Source organism: Arctopsyche grandis, chromosome 7 (genome assembly GCF_051622035.1).
Source record: "Arctopsyche grandis isolate Sample6627 chromosome 7, ASM5162203v2, whole genome shotgun sequence".
NCBI lineage: Eukaryota > Metazoa > Arthropoda > Insecta > Trichoptera > Hydropsychidae > Arctopsyche > Arctopsyche grandis.
Window position 1 is genome coordinate 10191301 of NC_135361.1, and position 21200 is coordinate 10212500.

At 31.2% G+C, this 21200-nt stretch overlaps 2 protein-coding genes across 2 annotated transcripts in view; one reads left to right on the forward strand and one right to left on the reverse strand.

The window, feature by feature from the left end:
- The window catches only part of LOC143914760 (uncharacterized), a 1424209-nt gene that overhangs the window by 123370 nt on the left and 1279639 nt on the right, over positions 1–21200 (forward strand). The window lies entirely within an intron of this gene.
- The window catches only part of LOC143914054 (GTP-binding protein Rhes), a 77477-nt gene continuing 59009 nt past the window's right edge, over positions 2733–21200 (reverse strand). The window contains exons 3-4 of the mRNA XM_077434145.1: positions 4462–4648; positions 2733–3180 (exon numbers count right to left, since the gene is read on the reverse strand). Of these exons, the coding sequence (XP_077290271.1) occupies positions 2733–3180; positions 4462–4648 (635 nt within the window). The remainder of the gene's footprint in view (positions 3181–4461; positions 4649–21200) is intronic.

Genomic DNA, 21200 nt, shown 5'->3' on the forward strand with positions numbered 1-21200 from the left:
AATACGGGCGTTGGAAAGTTCACACCTGGTCCGTCCGGAAAATGTGCCGAATTTTCCCTAGAACTTTTCACTTGACTGTCAATCAAGCATGGATGTTCGATAAAATATATAGCATAATGAAATAAAAATATAGTCCTACGGTGTTCAAAATACAGGATGTTGATGTGAAATAACGATTAATATCAATACTTATACAACCAACATGTGTATATATGTATATATATATATATATATATATATATATATATATATATATATATATATATATATATATTTATAATTCATGGGAAATATACAAATATGTATATTTATGTAAATAGGTATAAATATGTATGTATATTTGTTACTAAAGTCAGAGTAAATGGAAATTTGGATTTTTCTGTGTGAAGATGTTACGTCGAATCTGAAGGTAAAGTTAGGCAAAAAAAAATCATCGATTTTGAAAAGTGTTCTTATCGAAGATCTTTAATGTTTAAATTTTATTTTACTCTTTTAAATTGATCAATAGTCTTAACGAGAACCTTACTAAAGTTTTATTAAATTTTATTTAAAAAAAAATTATGCCAGTGTCCTTACAGTTGCCCAAAACGACACTGGCCATATATTTCAAAAAAAAAATAAAGAAATACACAAATAAGAAAAAAAATACATGATCAAAAACAAGAAAGTTATTCGTCTGGAGATTCTTAGAAGCAGGGATTTAGCTTGAGCTATTGACAGTGAAAACTATTTAGTTAATTTATAACATGAAATTTTCCGAAAAGTTGATACTCGGATATAAATTCGATAGCTTTGTTCGTAAAAAACCGAATATTGTGATCGTTTGAAATAAAATACCATATATTTTCATTAATAATTATTTAAAATATATTATTACATACTTAATACAATTAAGAAGTTTAGTTTAATTTCAATTGAATTCTTTGAATATTTAAATAATGTTTCAAGCGGCCTGTATATATTTTAATATTTATATTCAACACATTCTTTCTAGCGTGTATAATATTTTACATATATTCACTGACGCGAGTTTCAATTTAGATTATTATTTTACATACTCACACTTCAGTCGATAAGTATACATACGTTCGAAAGACCATTAGATAGAAAAATATTCTCAAATTTAAATTTGAATATAAATGTTGTGTTATCTTTACGATGAAAACTAATTTTAAAACTTTTTTGGAGGCGAAAAAACAAACAGTTGTAAATTTCATCGTTAAGTCACCGCTGGTTGAATGTTTTCCAAGCATTTTTCATGTCCTTCCGGTGTCAAGAAGTATTTGTCATCAGAACCCAAGTTGTGTCATTTGTCAAACTGGATAATATGACTGTGCTCGTCTTTGTTTTTTTTTTATTATTTCTCGTCGATTTATTTATTTAATTTTTAGTACAAATAAAATTCGTTTTCAGGTTTAGGTAAAGCAGACAAACGTGCTCAAAAGAAGGTAAAAGTATAATAATTTACAACGTAAATTAAACACTCTTTCTGCTTTTAAATAATTTATTTTAAGGCCAATGCTTTGAAACTAAATAACAATCATTATATATAATATATATTTGAATATTTATATATTAAATTTAAGTACTCTTAATAACGACAATTTGGGCCCACTCATTTTATTTTTCTTGTTTTTTTTTGTTTGACAATTCTATCGATACAATTCTGAATTTTTCGTATGTATTTATGGATGTGTGAATCAATCAATAATTTTAACCATTATATAAATTTATGGTATATTATAAATATATTTTTTTAAATTTTGAAACGTAGTACAAAATCTATACAGCAGTTTTTTTTTACTTTATACATACATAGTTCTTCTTTGTATATTTTTTGTAAGATTCTATGTCAGACACCGTGGCGTTGGATCTATGATCCAATTTGACAAACCTCCACGATATCTAGCACGTACTTTAATTTCTTTAATTTTAGTATAATTTTTAAGGAATATTTTACAATTTGAATACACATTGCATTTTTTATATTAATTTTAATTGATCATTTGAAGAATTTTTTATTTGTATTAAATGTGGCATTTTTGAAACACTTTTTATATTATTGTATAGTATAATAATCTTTGATGGAAATCGAACTATTACATAATAATTTATTATCAAATATATTTTTTGATTACATACTTTTTATATTATAATATAGTAGATATATAGTTTAAAGTTTGTATATACATTTATGAAATGCAAGATTATTATCAACATTGGTCGCGTACAAAAAAAAGGACATTTAGGAAACATTTTTATGGGAAAATTACATTTTTGAATTGACTCGCATTTTTCTGATATGAAATTCCAAAATATTTGCATTGCATCGGCATAATTGCATCAGAACAGGAGCGAGCCTCTAGATAAATTTAATACAATCTTAACTATGACTATTTTGATTATATGTAATAGTAGCATACGGAAAATTTGAATCATATTATTTAAGACAGAATCATTATTTAACAGTACCAAACTAAAACACAGCATTGGAAAATACGCACATTTGTAAACGTAATGTCATATTTATACCAACGAATACGTCCACGTTCATATTCGACAGTATAAGCAGACCTTAAAGAATAATGCAAAGCTATTTTGGATACTATATAATACATATAATGAGCGAACTGTATACTAAACTATATTAACCATGAACTACGAATGACATACACATGTTATTTAACATAATATTGAGCGTATTTTTAATATAATATTTACAATACTGATCATCACTGAAGTGTACACGTTCTGCCGTCGTTTTGGTTACCATTCCTAACCAGACGATTCAGGCTGAAGCTGGGACTTCCACTGGATCCTTCGCCGTCTCCCATAGAGCATGTCTTCGTCCTCATGATCATCAGATCTGTTCTGATGCTGGGTCTTCGGACGTTAGGAGCCACCACTCCACAAGCGTCGGAGAGTCTGCGCTTTATGGACAACGTGCACATTTTTGATCTGTGGGTTGGCACGTGGGGAGGCAGGGTGCAAGGGCTACCGAAGGCTGTATTAACCCTCTTGTGATGATTTGGAGCCATTTCTAGTGGTAGATTTGCTACGACGAACAGCTCGTAGAAGAGGTCGTCTACGCGTACGTTTTTCTTCGCTGAGGTTTCCACGAAGACGCATGTTGAGTCTTGGGTTGCGCAATATGCTGCAGCTTCTTCTGGGTGCACTATGCTGAAAAATTTAATTAAAAAATAGAAAAATGAAATTAGTAAATAGAAAACTGAGAGTTTTGATAGATATAAACGACTCTTTTAACAATTTAATGCAGAAATTAATAGTGTGTCACAACACTGGTCTAATTCATTGTCAATAAAATTTTATTAAATGCAAATTTTAGCTACATATTCTATAGATATATTTAATTTAATTAAAGATATAAACTAAGCCATCATTTTTTTTTAAATAAATAAATATTTAGTAATATTGAATAATATTGACAACGTTTCCATTCATTTAAATTGAGGGGTTTGGTGCATCCGCTCTAAAATCGCCAGACAAATGAACGACAGATTAACAGAACGGCAGCTTTAAACGTAATTCTCGTTTTCTCGAATGATAGATTGCACATCAGATGATGAGTAACCTTTCGATGTGCACAGATGCAATTATTAAAATGGTAATTATTAAAATTGAGTTGGATCTTTCTGGCGAGTTTAATAAGGCAAGATTCGGAACTTATCGAATCTTGCCTTATTAAACTCCCTGAAAGATCAAACTCAATTTTAATAATTACCATTTTAATAATTGCATCTGTGCACATTGAAAGGTTACCCATCATCTGATGTGCAATCTATCATTCGAGAAGACGAGAATTGCATTTAAAGCAGCCGTCCGTAAATCTGTCGTTCAATTTGTCTGGCGATTTTAGAGCGGATGCACTGCATCCAAATTTAGACGCATTTTTATCAATATTGGATTTTATGTATACTAATAAATATATTTAAAGTAAGTTTTTATTTGAGTTTAAAATACGTTTTAATGAAATGGTACTTATCTATTATACAATAAATATATAGAACGATGTACATATATTCTTAAATTTAGAATCTTCACTTAGAAGAAGACGGAGTGTGGTATTATTGTTATCGTGTTAAAGTTATGAGAAAAATAAAGTATGAAAGCGTTATTTAATAAAATATTTAAAACTTTGATATAATGATCTGTAAAACTGGGCAAAACATGTTGTATAATTTATAAATAAAATCTAATTTGAGTAAAAAATTATTATGTAAGAGATAAAAAAATTTATCATCTAAATGGTGAGATTTTATGCAATATGTTTGTTTTATATTAAATTTATATAAAACTTTTTATATTTAAAAATGTAATATAAAATAGATTTTAATATTTTAATTAGTATATTAAAAATTATAATTAAGCAATATATATATGTAGAGCGCTTTCAGATGGCGTATTTAAATTTTTTAAAATTAAAAAATAATCAATATTCACCCTAATTCCTTGTCGCATTTGTTGCCAGCAATAGCCATGGGAACCCTTGGTATATTCCTTTTGCTGGCTCGTCCTCCACTATTAGCAGCTGCACTCATCTTGGTCTCCAAAATTTGCTCCCTCAACCTGATGACCTCCTCGAAAGACTCCCTGCTATCCATGCTGAACACCAACACGAACAAATCACCTGCGAAAAGGACAAACAGTTGTGTGTACAACGCAATATCTCAGACGGACCATAATAACAGTTCGACCTGGCTTCGAAAACCCTCTATCGCTTTCAACGAACGAATGAACGACCTTTTCCCGTTTCTCAGGCAATTTATTTTCTATTTCTCATGCCACTTGCTACGAACAAGATCCGTTTTCCAACGTCCGATTGCTTTCAACCGATCGTGTTTGTTGTTAAAAATACGAACGTTGAAAATATCCCGAGATGCCGCAGTAGTAATCGATTATAATAATCGTAGTATTGGTCGAAATTTTTCAGTGGAAAAAGCTGTGATTTTCCCCCGCGTAATATAATTTTTTTTTTGGTTATAAACGTTATAAAAAGATTTCGATCAGCGATAAAACATTTCTCGATCGCAATTTGGGTCGAAGCGCCGTAAACCCGATATCCTTTTTCCATTAACTCGTAATAGCATTTGTTTGGGGATAATATAATTTATACGTAATATCCAGAAGCATCTTTAACACTTTCGCTACAGATTAACTTTCACCGTCTCGTTTCGTACAGCTGTGCGCAAACACATTTAGCTGTCGTTTTGTACGGAAATTTTGTACGTAGTATATTTTTTACAGCTTCAATATAGATATAAAAATGTATCGAGATATTGTTTTTTTCTCACTCATTACTAGAATAAGAATTTCGGATACGAAGATACGAATTATGTCTACTATATTTTAATCAGCGATACACTTTGTTCGAATGAGCTTATTTCATCGATAATTCAAAGCATATTAAATTTTATTCAGAATGAATGACATTTTCCCTTTTTTTTTTTAAATATACGGACTTTTAATATAATAATACATCCGTTTATATATCAATTTAATATTGGACATTAGACAATATTTAAATAAATAATACTAATCGAATATATACAGGGCGTTACGGAACTACGTACAAAAGCTTTAACAGGTTGATAGCTTATATCGTTTAGAACATTTTGAGCCAATCATACTTCAGTACAAAGTTTTGTGGTTATTTCAGTAAAAATTTTAGATTTTAGTAAAAACACCAAAATTTCACGGTTAATTTCTAATACTGCTGGAGTTAAAAGTGGTATATAAGTAAATTATTATTTTTTTGTTTTTCTAATGCCACATTTAGCTCTTTGTACTGAGGTACATATGTATGCGTGGCCTAAAAAAGGTTCTAAATGATATGAGCTATCGACATTTAAAGGATTTGCACTTAGCTTCATAACATCCTGTATAATATTTACGACTAAAACAAATTTTTCAGATTAATATAAGGCATTTCTGAATGCATTTTCCTTAAATTTTCATCATCATCATTATTCAAAAGTTTTAATGATATCAATAAGACAAAATTGCTCAATTTAGGTTTGAATGGATCGAATTTCCTTTATATTCCATATCCACTAATCAAAAACGTTAATCAATATAACAGATTTTTAAATGAAATTAGAAAGCATATATTAAAAAATATTAAGCATTGAAATTACGTACATATACATATATGTAAGTAATTGTATATGAGATATAAATACATGTACATATATAAGATTATACATTATAAGAAAATCATTGCGTTCGCTTTTTTATGAATTAATATAAAATATAAACACTACATATGTAGGTATGTATTAAGATACACACATGTACATAGTTTTAATGGCTTTGAATCACATTTTTATTTAATCTCCACCAATTGTTAAGAACGTGATATAAAACTATTAAAACACAACACGGAAAAGATCTTAATTGCACACACATTTATTGCACATAAAAGCGCGGTATCTGTTTTAATTAAATATAAGAGAAAAATAATAGGGACTTGCACTATTTTGCTGTGTATGAACTTCGTAGCTTGTACATACATACATACATGAATGTATGTATATTATATAATAGCACCACAAGTTTCCAATTAGCAATATCCTCTATCGGCACTACACGAATCGTTAATAAGCTCAAATAATTCGCTTAACAAGAACTAATATAGATTACGTCGGTGGTTTAATAAGCGAAATCATAATAATTATATATGTACTAAGAATTTAGCTGTCTACTAGTGTTTTAATTGGGTCATATTAAAATCTAATAGTACATTGATATGTATATAGAGACGAACGTTTGTTTGTTTCTTTATCAACTATGTAGAACTACAGTTAAAATTTTCCCACGAAAATTTTATATATGTACTCTCTTGTGGAAGGAGTTTCATTTGCCCGCAATGCCAGGCAATATGACTTGTTGTTTGTAGAAATATTCGTATTTAGGGAAATCAACCTAGATTAATTTTAAAATGGTAAGCGGCTGTACGCTTTTGGTAATTTTTAGGAATTTAATTAATTCGAAGCGTCTCCGCCATTAAGTTTGCATAGTCTTGAAATGGACGAAGCATTCGGCATCTCGATTTATACTCAAATGATAAAATGGAGCTTTCATCTTTAACGCGAGCTTTCGTTTGTGAGCCTCGAGCTTACCGCTCAATGAATACGTGAACGGTAAAGCTCGCTCTATGTACGTATACAATAAATACGTAAACTTTGTCGCCCATTTGTGAGTAGGTACCGACAGACGTGCGAAACAATACAGTTTGCCATTGAATAGTGAAAGAAAACCTTTTATGTATTTGAAGAATGAAATGGCGTTGATGACCCTTTTAGTTATCTATTTTAATTGTAACAAAGCCCAGGTTTCATGCGTGAAATAATTGCGCGTTGATGTCATTACATTTTCTTATAATCATTATTTTGTAATTTTATAATTACATACATATATTGTATGCAGAATAATCTGGATGCAGAGTATGAGAAAAAATGTGTTGAATAAAATTTGGATAGAATGCTTTCGAAAGCTTTATAGCGTAAGCGTAAATAAAGCTTTAAAGCATAGCTTTAAATGTAATAGTCCTTACTTTATTAAAAAATGCTATTAAAATCATTGAATGATAAAAAATTCGAAGATTTTGATTTTATTTATTCAGAGATTTTATTTTTACATATATGCATATATACCAGGAAGGCCTAAAAGGTAAACTCCAATACGCCCTCCTGGCCGATTACACACATTGCACCATTTTTATTACATAAGTCGCTGAATTTCAAGATACTGGAAAACTCGAAATTAACATCTATGAATTTAAATTTAAATTTAATTTTATTGTACATAAATATTATTCAAATAGTGGTGACGTTGTGGGTAGGATAGTTTTTAGCCAATTTGATAGAGGAACTGTTTCAACAATGAAATCAGAAAAATCGGCAAATTACGATAAGTAACGATCGACACAAATATCCAAGTCAGACCAGCAGCATTCAAAATTTTACTTAGAATAAATTCTTTTCAATCAAGGTCAGCTCATGGGATCGAACCCGGCAACCTCTCGGTGCTTAGCATAGACGCAAACACCGAGCCATGCTGCTGGCTATGTATGATTAGTGTGAGAAAATGTGTGTCAACCTAAGATTGCAATTTATTCACAATGTTTTATTAAGCGTTTTGAAGAAAACAAAGAATCGGATTGAAAGGATTCCTTTTTTACATAACTCCTTTACGTTTTTTAGTATTGATTTTTTTGTATTATTTTGATTTTTTATACTTTTTCTACAAAAAAAAAATGTTTTATACTTGAAAAGGGATGACATACATATGTACATATGTACATATAGCAATAGGAATATACACATGTTTCAATCTAAAATTGAGAGTATGCAGAAGACTATTGATTATTGGAGATGTTTGTTTGGAAAAATGTGAAGGTATTGAAAGTGGTTAAGTGAGGAAATTCGGTGTAAATAAAATAAAAAAATAAAAGCTTTTCAAGGAAAAAGTATAATATTATACTTGAATCATACTCGAGTGGATAGAGAGAGTAAAGAAGGAATTTTGTAATTATATTTTATGTTTATAAAACATATTTTTCATGTTCAAAAATCACAAGCCTGCTTTTCAAGCGAGTATCTTGCATGTATCGGAGAAGAACATACAGAAGATAAAGACGAGGATTTGGTGGGTAGAATCAATATTTAGTGACACCAAACTATCGAGAAAGAGTCGAAGTATAGATTAAGTCTAAAGTCAAATTTGTTTACGCGTGTAAACTAAACTGATGATGGTAGTAGCGTTAAGTACGGTTTAAAATGGCGGTTAAATTGAGAGAGTTTTAATATGGTTTTTTCTATCGTATGTTATTAAAATTAAATTACCAAATTAATGATTGATTCGTTTGATTTTTGTCTTCACTTGTTGACGATGACTGAGTCCTAAGACGAATAATTTGGAACGTTCAAACGTGTAAACACGAAATGTGACAAACGGAATGAAACAAAGCCTACCGGGCGAAACAAAAAAACAAATAGTAATATTTTTTCGGTGACAAATTGTCACTTTTGATTAGAAGCTAAATGAAACGATATGACAGCTCGTTACGGTCGTACTTGACGTCAAACAAAAATATTCCATACAATTAATGAATGAATTCAGCTTTCGTTACTTAAATTGATATCTAGATCGTATTGCAAAAATTGAATTGAGCACCTTGGAGAGTCTGCGGCTTAAAATTGGAAGCAGATATAAGAAGTAGGAGGGGAAGGGAGCAAGTTTGAGTGGAAACGGGAAGAGGAGCAAAGAAGGCAAAGGAGAAGAAAACGAGAATGATCATTAATCAAAAAACAAATAAACCGAATCACTCCTCGTCATTTTGACGGGCACTTATACGTTCAAGAGTATCATTTTAGAGTACATAAGTTCAATTTTATTTTATAGAAAAATCCTTGTTTTTATATTAAAATTAGCGCAATAGATTTCAAAACAACCTCTTCACATTGATGGAAAAATATTTTAAATCTGCCATATTGAAATAAACATAAATATAATATAATATGTGGCTGAACTGAAATTTGGTAACGGCTTCTGTACTACTTCATTGTCTATTCACATTATTTCAACCAGCGACATGGCATAGTAATGAAGTGTAATGCTTTTTAATTGTTTGGTCACGGGTTCTATCCCTGATGTGTGCTGCTGGCCAGACCTTGGATATGTGACTCCAAAGTCGATGGTTTCCCAATGAGTTTGCCAATTTATCTGATTTCATTGAAACGGTTCCAAAAAATTGGCATCCTTGTCCTATATCTCTCGCGAAAATTATTCAGTATCTCATTTTTGCTGACTTGTATAAATGCTGCAAATTTGTCCATATACATACATATGTCTCTATAGATCTTTGATCTTGTATAATATAATACAATACTTTTGTACACTGTTTGGCTATAGATGTCGTGTTCAATGTATGCAAATATATTATCAATAATTATGTACATATATACATACATATGTTACAGTAGAAGTGTATTTTTAGTTGTAATATATTGCAAACTGGCGTTTAAAGTCTTTCAACTTAAAATGTCTATACCCTTCAGGTATAAACACAGATTACCTAAACACAATCTGCTTTAGATCATCGACTTTAGAGAGTCTTTAATTAATATTATGTATTAGATGTATTATGAACATTTATAAGGATTGTAAATAGGTTTTTGAGCTCTTTTTAACTTGCTTTAGATTAACATTAGAATAATATAATACTGTGATTACTAACCAAATTAAATTAAATTGTAAAATAGAAAATGATCAGTAGATCAGTAGCTATTAAAATAGATATAAGATGTATTGTGAACATAATTTCGTAATAATAAAAAGCATTTAAAAATCAAAAAAAAGTCTTTCATATTCGAATACAATTCAACTAGTAAATTATATCTCTACAAGCGTTACTAAGCTTTCAACAATGTGCACTAGTTGTAATATAACAGTTGAGTTTTGACAGCTTTGATGAGGAATGCTTTAGTATAATGCGTTAATATTTGCTAGATATTGCTAATTAAAGTAACTAGTGCCGTATTACGATAACTCTAAGAATGTGTTCAAAACAAAAATGTGATTTTTCAACTCAATTTACTAGTAGAGTCACGTTTTCACGAAAACCTAACCTCTCCGTCTTACCTGTTACAAACTTATAGCTAAACTATATTTTCAGTTGTAATATATTTTGACCAGTTGGAATGTAATTCGCCATATGAATCAACTTACGTGGGCTAGACGGAATATATTCCAACTAGTCAAAATATATTACAACTAAAAATACACTTCCAGTATAATGGTAGTCGGTACCAGGTTACGTGGAATATATTCCAACTAGACAAAATATATTACAACTGGAAGTAATATATAATTAAGAATTCTTAATCTGTATAGCACACTCGGCGTATTGGAGCAATATGTTAGATGCTCTGGTTAGATAAGTTTGCATGATTGATCGAATAAAATAAAATAAAATATAGAAAGTAGACAGATTCTATTGAAGATCTTCATAAATAGACATTAACATAAACAACATTCACCACAAGACCAACCAGTAGCGTGGTCTAGTGGTGAATGTTGAATTATCTCGTACTTGATGTTACGAGTTCGATTACCGCTAAGTCTCGCTATTGGCCAGACCTTGGTTTGTCAAGGTCGATCGTTTCTTATCAGAATTTGCCAATTTTTCTGATTTTCATGGAAACGATTCTTGCAAAATTGGCGTTTCCTTCCCAATTTTCTGTTGCGAACCTTTAGTTATTGTTATATCTTAGGTTTCGCCATATTGCTCACCATAGATGTCTCTGTGATTGTTTATCGAATATAAAATTCGTATTGTAACATGAAAGTTATTCATCGTTATTTATCATATTAATACGATGTTTGTAATATCTGACCATAGACGTCAGATATTGTTTAGATTTACATGTATGTATGTAATAATTATGTGGACCAGGAAGGCGGATTTGGGGTTTACCTGTTAAGCCTCCCTGGTATATTTGTATATACATATGTATGTAAAAAATAAAATAAAAATAAAATTTAAATATGACAGACTGTAAAAATGTTTGTCATAGTAAAGCACACAGTCTTAAATCAAACATGCTTAAAATTTGAATGTCAATCATCATTTATCAGTCACACTTATGTACGCATGTAAAATATGTACATCGGAACGTAATATTTACAGTGGGGTAACGATTTTCCAGTCATCCGCACACAAGAACGAGGTCAACCGTCTATGTCGCTCTTGCGGTTCGTCATAAAATCCCCCGAAGCTAAGTTTTATTACGGGAAAAATGTTACGGATCCCTGAGTATAGCACGTCCGTGACGGATCAGTGCTGCGTAAATCTCCAGCGATCGGATTTTGTCGACCATTGTTCATTGTGTTTCGTGTCATCGCAAATCGATCGTGTTGTACGAAATCGCCAATAATCCCCACTAGCACGAAGCATACGCAAATGTGTTATCAAAAAGTATGTACATATGTATGTTTGAATGGTACGAAAAAAAATATGTGACTTGTCAGTATTATGTATGCTTCGTTACCGAAATTGCGACTACTATATTACTAATCTAATCAAATACATACATAGTTAGAACATGGCTTAGATTAATCCACTTGTGTTTTTCGAATATATGGATAATACAATTACGTAGTACGTAAGGAAGAATGGCTTTATATATATATATATATATATATATATATATATATATATATATATATATATATATATATATAATATTATAGAAGGGGTGCAAAAGTAATGGGCTTCTAAGACGAAGCAATTTGTCGCCCGATTAGTTATATCGTAGATATTGGTGTTACGATATTTATATCTAGCACTAGTGTTGTGCCCAATGCAATATCATCGCACGGGTTACGGCATATTAAGTTAAAAAAAAAATGTTTCGGTTCTGTGTTCGATCCGCACGCGGTCGTATTTTTTTCAAATACCTTTTAAGTATATTTAATTTAATATTTATATTTATTTGTTTAATATAAACAATATAAATATATATAAACAATATGAATCACCAATAGAAAAATTAGTTAATTTAATAAATTTTCAATAGATGGTGCTAAATTAAATAAAGACTTTTGCCCTAGAGGAAACATTGGTAGTAAACAGTATATACATATGTATATAGAAGCTTTTTCTTGATCTGGTATTATGTTCGTATTATATTCGTACATTTTGTTGGCAAAGTTTTAACTGTGACGTACATATGTCGAATCGAAAAGACTATTATACTACGGCGAGCGTTATCGCATACACACACACACACACAAAATATATCTATAGGGTAAGTTCACAATTATTATTTCTTTTATATATTTTTTTCGTATTAATAGTATTTATAATATTCCTATTTTTTCGTATTATTAGTATTTATAATTCTCCTATGTCTATTGGTTGAAGAACTTCTACGAAAAATAAAGTATATTCATAGTAACCAGCAGTTCACGGTTACAGCACATCACAGCAAATCACGTAAACGACAGTTTCTATTCATATTATCTGGTATCTCACGGTTCGGGCCAGAAGATTTGGCCGAGTGTACGGCAAAATCGGCTTACATATACATTATAAAGCGCGACAATATGGCGTAATATTGCTTAGGTCGTATCATCGATTCAATATTGTCACAATACATATAACGTTTCCGAAAATATTCATATGCGCATGGGCACTTTCGTTAGAACGCTTGCACTCGCTACTATGACGTCACGTCCTGCGTGAATATTTCAAAAGTAGCTAAATAAAACTGGTTTTGCTTGATACGTTACTTGATAATATGAATAGATTGTGTTGGCTACTGCTGTAACTTGCTGTTACGTTTACACCACGTTGACATGAATGTGTTTATACAAAATGTACGAAAGAATACTTTTCGTACTGCTGGTTAAGAGCAGTTACTGGTACGCGCTACGCTAGTATGAATTAACCTTTATATATGTGTTTAAAATACCCGATTCATACAGGTTAGAATATCTTAATATAATAAATATAATTATAACAATACGTATGCGTGGCCGTTATCGGTTATACAATACTTTGCTCTTTAATAATAATGAGGACATAACAGCAAAATCCAATAATGCATATATTTATTATCATTTGAATAAATTATATATTGTAAATGTAGTATTATGAAATAAAAATGAAACAGTTTCTGATCTCTAAAACAAAAAAAATATAATGGATGATTGTTATGGCAGCTTTTAAAAGTGTCCATGGATAGTTTAGGGTACATATTGGAATATGATTGATTTTTTCCTTAAATAAATACTTACATACATATGTTTGTATATGTGTCCTCTTTGATTAAATAATGCTACGGAATAAAATAGTGAGGGGGAGGAGGGTGATTCGTCACGTTTCTCGTTCGATTTGTAAAACAAATATGAGTGTCTCGATTGCTAGGGCGGTGTGTGTTGTACAAAAGGTGTTTTGGAATTCCGAGCATGGAGGACGAAAGCTTTTGAATACGAGATCGGAAAGCTCCTTCTTGGCACCTGACCACCAGCACGTCTCGGTCAGGAACCACCCCAATAGTGGTGCCAAATGCCATGAGTGGGTTCGAATTAAAGAAACCAAGGAACCGTTCGAAAGTCCGCTCCAGTACATAGTGGGTAGTAAGTGCTCGAAACTTTAATAATTGAGTTAGAATAACGAGGCGACGGGAATTTTGGCTCTTTGAAGTAGGTAACGCTGAGAGGGTTTATTTTTATCGATGGCACGTGTCTCTTTATATTTAATCGTGTTAACTTAACTGTTAATGCAATTTAAACTGCGAGTACAGTTATGTAACGAACGAGCCATTGAGTGTACTTAATTTATTGAAGGGAAATTTGATGGGAAGTCACTATCTTTAGGATTGTCCTTTATATTACATATATGTTCTAGTCAAATTGCCCGGTGCTGCTTGAGTGGATAAAAGTTGGAGAAAAACCTCATTCAAGGACCCCAATCCCTTCCGAAAACCATCTACGATCTATGCTAAATTATAATGAGTTAGTAATTTGAATGTAGCATAGAAATTATAAATTGTATGATTATAATTAGGCAGAAAATGTATTGAGAAGTAAAGGGAATATATTAAAAATACATATGTTAATTATTTATAAGGCATTATTTATTCATATGTTTATTATTTATAAGGCATACTATTATTGTTAGGGTAACCATATTTTTCAGGACTCAAAATGGAAAAAAATTGTCCCCCCTTATATAAAAATAAAGTAAAAATATGTTGCACGACTAAAAATTTTATAATTTTTCCCTCAAATAACCATTAATACTGTCAAATGATTTTTGTCAGAATGTACAATTCCTCCGTACAAGTAAAATAGAAACAAGATAAAAAATAATATATGTAATATTTCATGTTACAATTAAATTAAACAACATCAATAATAAATAAAATAATACAATAATTAAAATAACTACAAATTTTATAAAAAGATATTCTCGGTTTCCTTAAATTACAAAAATTATGTAAAAATTATCTCGGTTTCCTTAAATTACATAAAAATATCATATAAATTATGTAATTAATATGATTTTACAAGAACGTGCATTTTTTTAAAAGAAGAAAATGAAACAAGATAAAAAATTTATTATAATATAATAAAGGTAATTTTGTATTTTACGGTTATTTAAAAATAAATATGATGAAAAAAAGCACAAAGTGATTTTTTTCAAAAAAATCAAACAATTTTACGAAAATGACGGGACGCAAAGCACGTAACAAACGGGACTGTCCCGGCCTAAATGGTACGTATGGTCAGCCTGACTATAAATTTTTGTTGTTGTTGTGAATAGATGTAGATATTTGTAAGTATAAAAAATTAAAAATGAATGAAGTGGTATTGTTTATGAAGCAATATAAAGCAACTTAATACGATACAAAGGCATATTTTTTGCATCACATTAAATTAATTTGTACCTTTGTATATTATACGGCATAAAAAATGGCCATTTATACCAAATGTGTACTTTGACGCACCCACTACGGCCGTTTCTTTATAAATATTTATATTACTTTCTAACGAAACAGTTTTCACAGTAGTTAAAAAATATTTGAACGGTTAACATATTTTTTTTTCATTTTTAATTAAAAAAACATTGAAAAGCCTTCTCGTAAAAATGGTGTATGAAACGATCCTTCTTTTTAATACTTTTCTTGTTTACCAGTCGAATAAAATTATACTGCGAGTCCCTCATAAAAAAATTGGTGCTTCTTCTTCCGGTTACGACTCGATATCGTCGAAATGAGCGATATCATTGTTGAAATTTCATCCGTCGAGTGAAATGTTCTACGCCATAATCAAATATTCTATGAAAAAACGCACGAATAATTTATTAGGTGGAACGCATGCGCTCTTAAAATATTCCGAAAACTTCCACTATGAGATAAAATAATAGAAAAGAAGGCGCGAAAATAGAATGGAATAAAAAAAATGAAAAAAAAGAGAAAAGGTCTTAACCGGTGAGGTCCATTCCATTTTCACTGTTCTCCGGAGTGAGTTAAGTAAAAACAAATAGCGTGCGAATAACGCACGCACCTCACCCGAATAATTCAAAAGAAATATCGAGGATCCGATTTCATTTCACTGGAAGAAAAAATAAGAAGAAGGTACACCCATTTCGATATGGTTATGGTTATTGCGTACGATTTTTTTTCAGGTGAAATCGTGCGAAACAATGCTTTCGCGCTGAAATATTCGTTATGGACGAAATAACACAAGGGGACGTACCATACAAAGCCCATATATTCAAATTTCCAAAGTAAATGTATGACTACATTTTTTTCGTGTCCCTAATATAATACGATGTTGTTGAATCGTATAAAAAAGATTTAGGCATGGCTCTGGTTTACCTGAGATAGGAATAATATCGTATACTTTTAGTATGTGCAGTCATACCAATGCGACTTTTCCGGAGTAAGAATGGATGAAGACCTTTTTCATACCTTAATCATTATTCTAATTTAAAACGGTCCTTTGTAATATAAGGTTTCCAATTTGGTATTATAATATAAAACATGATAAGAAAAATTTTATATGTAACCTTAAAAGATTCACAGAATGTAATTAAATTATTATACTGTACTTATAAAAATTAACTACAATATAAATATAATATATACATATTACGTATATATATATATATATATATATATATATATATATATATATATATATACATATTATATATACTTCTATATAAAAAGTAATTAATAGACAGAGAAAAGATAAAAAGTGTCACGAGAAGGAGAAATTAGTTCAACGAATTTAGCCTAAGCTAAACTAATTTAACCTGAATTTAACTTAGCATGTCTAATTAAGGTTTTCAAACTAAAGTCTTACTAAGTATGTATTATACATATGTATATATTTTATAATAACAAATTTTATGAACACACATGCTTAAATTAAAATCTTGACTTATATTATATAAGTTTTGGTCCATAATTTACATTCACATTCAAGAATTTTAATTTTTTATTCATATACATGTATTATATTAAAAGCTGTTGTAAAATATATTCATACTATAAAGTCGAAAAAATATAAATTGAAAATTAATTAAATAATATAAGAACTCTTAAGATACAGTTTTGGCAAAAAATGCAAATTTTATATTATTTCAGTATTTCTGTAATTATTTTATATATGTATGTATTACATACATACAGTCAAACTAAATTCATATATTGTAGTACACAAGTGACCTTGTTTACTACAATATTTAGTATGCAGTGTGAAGTAACTCCTTCTGCTGCATATTCCATACAAATATTGAGTGTGAATATTTGATTTGCGAACATATTGAACATACTGAAAGCATCAATAGTGTAACGTAGGAATTCCGACCCAATGAAAAGTGGGGAATTCCGAGTTTGTATTGAATTCCACGTTTGTGGTAAATAATGTTTATGGAAACGCCGACGCTGTTCGGACTACGGGCGAAATCACACAGGGAAGAACGGCACGTCGTGTTCATGGCTCCCCGCTGTGGGTGGTCTCCTACATTTCTTCAAATATGGGATACACCGTTATCGATCACTGTCAATCATGGATAAATACATACAAGGATACAATTTTACCGAAAACACTTTAGAGGGTCATTTTGGGGCGGGGCGTGCTTGGCGTTCCATGAATATGTGCAAGGCACGGCCTCATTTTTTTGCATGTTTAAAAGTATCTAAAAAAAGCCACGTGCCACGTGCATCGCTGTGTGTTTCGCCCTACTGCATGTCTGAACACTCGGCTACCTGATTTTGAGGGACACACGATAGGCTGGACACTTGATCGAGCGGTGGTTTTGTGTGGATTTGTAGAATAAATTATGTGAACTAGTTTTGGCCTACCATTGGGATGCTTGAACCTACCCCTACGCAACAGTAATATACATACATATGTAGATTACTGCCATTTATGAATTTTCGAATCACACTGAGCAACAAAAATAATTACCAGAGCGGAGACTAATAAATCTTTACTAAATTTGACCCATTAAATTCGAATGTGATAATGATTTTTGTTGGTTGGCTCTCATTTACGAGATATGAGCGTTTAAAAAAATGCGCAATTTTTACAGTTTTTTGGCTTTTGCGGTCTTTAACTCAAAATCTAGTATTTCTGTGTTCAAAATGAGTATTGGAATCAATATTCAGATGTTTTTCCTATTGATTGTGATATTTCATTGCTTTAAAATACTTATAATTAATTATCTAACGAATTTTAAAAGTCAAAAATATATTTTTTTTTCATGCTATTATGCGTTTATTTGGCCAGTTTTTTATTTCACCACGTTTATAAACATTGGTTTTCTATCTCAATATATTTTTTTTTATCTAAACGTATTAACTCGAGCGGTAATTGCGTTAGAAAGGCTTTCTTGTGGTCCGTGTGTGACGCAGATAGCGTTGGTGCAAGCGAGATGGCAAGTAGTCCACCTCACGGAGTACAGCGGTCGGAATACTCAAAATTAGTAAAGATTGATTAGTTTCCGCTCTGGTAACTCAAAAACGTGATTTTATGTTGCTCAGTGCCAGTGGCGTAGCGTGAATTCCCGGTGCCCCCCGGCAAAATATTTTACGGCGCCCCACCCCTCCCCCTCCCCCATATATTAATATTAGCAAAATAACTTTCCAAATTAATATTTATACTTTTTGACGTATCGATATGTGTACCTATATATCAAAGTGCATTAATAGTTTAATCTGGACGACCAACAAGCAGTGCACAATCTGTTTAAAGTAACTGATGGTGAATTTTCCTTAAAAACTTCTCACCTGTTAATGGTGACAGCGAAAAATTTATAAATTTTATTGGTTTTAATCATATAATTTTGTTTTATTGTTTACACATTGAAAAAGTATATACAAGAATAAGAGAATTCTCAGCTAATAGGTTGAAGTGGCACTGACGTTCAAAAGATGGAAAAATACGGTAGTCTTCTAGCCCTATTGGCATATATCAATTACACAATGAGGATAAATTCAAAATATGTTAATGTTTGTACATACACATATAGTACAAATAGGTTGAAAAATAAGAGAAGTTTTTAAAACGGAACAAATTAAAAAATCGTGAAAAAGGCGCGCTTCGTGGCGCCCCCCAGGTCTCGGCGCCCCCCCGCATTGCGGGATCTGCGGGCGCGGTAGTTACGCCACTGCTCAGTGCTATAAACGATATATGTAAGTATCATTACCACGTAAGACGAAGAAACAAGTCCAGCTTCATGGTGTTCTTCTAGGTCAAAATTGCACCACACGCCTGACAGATAAACGATGGTATTTTCACATAGATATTATCCAAACATACGATGCTTAATTAGCGAAGACAGTAAAGTGAACGTACGTGCGATACAAACGCTTCAATTAAATGGTGGGTGGTTCTGAACGCGGTGGCAATAAGCGAACAGGCCTTGTCACGGTTTGGCCCCATGAATATTGATGAGGGGTGGTCTATGGTGGTCTGACTCGGCCATTGCCCGATAATAAAGCAATCTTGGTGAACCGCATCGGCATTCTTGTACGACTAAAAGCAAACGGCACGCCCCCGTCTCCTTCATTCGAACACATATGTGTTCGACTGACCTATTTTGTCCCGTCGCACAGTGGTCGTCCCTCATATTTTTATTTTAAATTTAAAAATTTATATTTTACCCTGATGCCATTACAGGTTGCCCCAAAGCAACACCTATAGTTTTAAACATATATAAATTTGAAAGTACATTCAAATAGTGGTCACAAATTGTAGGTAGGTTGGCTATCGATTTGGTTAGGGACCGTTTCAACAATGAAACCAAATAATTTTGGAAGACTTGGACTCTCAAATATGCAAGTCTGACTAGCAGAATTGCAAAAATACTCGGAATAAATTATTTTCAAGCATGGTCAAACCAGGGTTTGAACTTGGGATCTCTCGATGGTCAGCATTAACACAATTACTGAGCTAATTTTGACCAGATCAATCGGCTATGCGTCAAATATGACGAGCTGGTCAAAGTACATATAGCGTTGTTTGATTATTTACAATCTATATCACTATGGATAAGTACATATGTAAGTATTTACTATTTGCAAGATTGTGGGTTCAAATTCAGATCAAAATTGAAACAAAATAAAAATAGCTTGACTATAGCTTTGCTGGTAAGATCTGCATGATTAAAAATGATACTACCAATGTTTGTATATTTTTATCCAACAAAAATTGCAATTGGGAATAATTGACAGAGTTTAATACCAAAACCCAAGCTAATTAATTTGTACATACCTCTTCTTACTTCGCCTTATTTCAAAATAAAATCCCAAGATATAAAAAAAACATTCTCAATATTACTTTATTGCATGGCAAATATGAAATATTAATAAAATAATATTTTTCAAGATTTTGAATGTACAATTAGCCGTTAATTTTAATTTGAGCCGTTATATTTGAAAGTGGCGAAAGTCTAATTTTCAGTTCCAAAAACACTATTTCTATTTGATTTAATTCACGAATTTTTATCACTTATTTTTATTCGATATGTCTAGAATCTCAGAATAGCAGAATAAGCGTATTACGAGCCACCATTAATATTTATATTATTTGCGAGATATTTCTCAAAATGAAGAAAAGTCGACTCACGCCACTTTCAATTATAACGACTCATATGTTAACAAAGTTTACTCGAAAATTATCGAACTAAAATTAAGGCTCTTTTAAAATTATTAAAATTATTATTAAAATTATTTATTTTATTGATTTCTGTAACTTGCGTACTCTTTTTAAGCGGATCTCGACTTCCGCTTACGAGGAATACATTACTAATTGTGAAAATTCAATTGCTCAGAATCCGAAAAATTTTTGGAGCTTCATCAACAGCAAACGAATTATAGATTCAAAACTTACGAAAATGCACGATATGGATGAGGACTTTATTGGTCATGACAGCATCGCAAATGCCTTTGCTAACTATTTTCATTCGGTTTTTGATTCGACTACTGTTATGACTTCCCCTAGTTTAGATTCCTCCATGTTTCCATTATTGTCTGTTGACAAGTTCCATTTATCTGATTTACGCTACGGTTTTGGTAAAATTAAAAATATTAAATCTTTTGGACCAGATTTCATTCCAGATTTCATTTTAAAGGGTAGTGAGCCTGGACTCTCGCCTC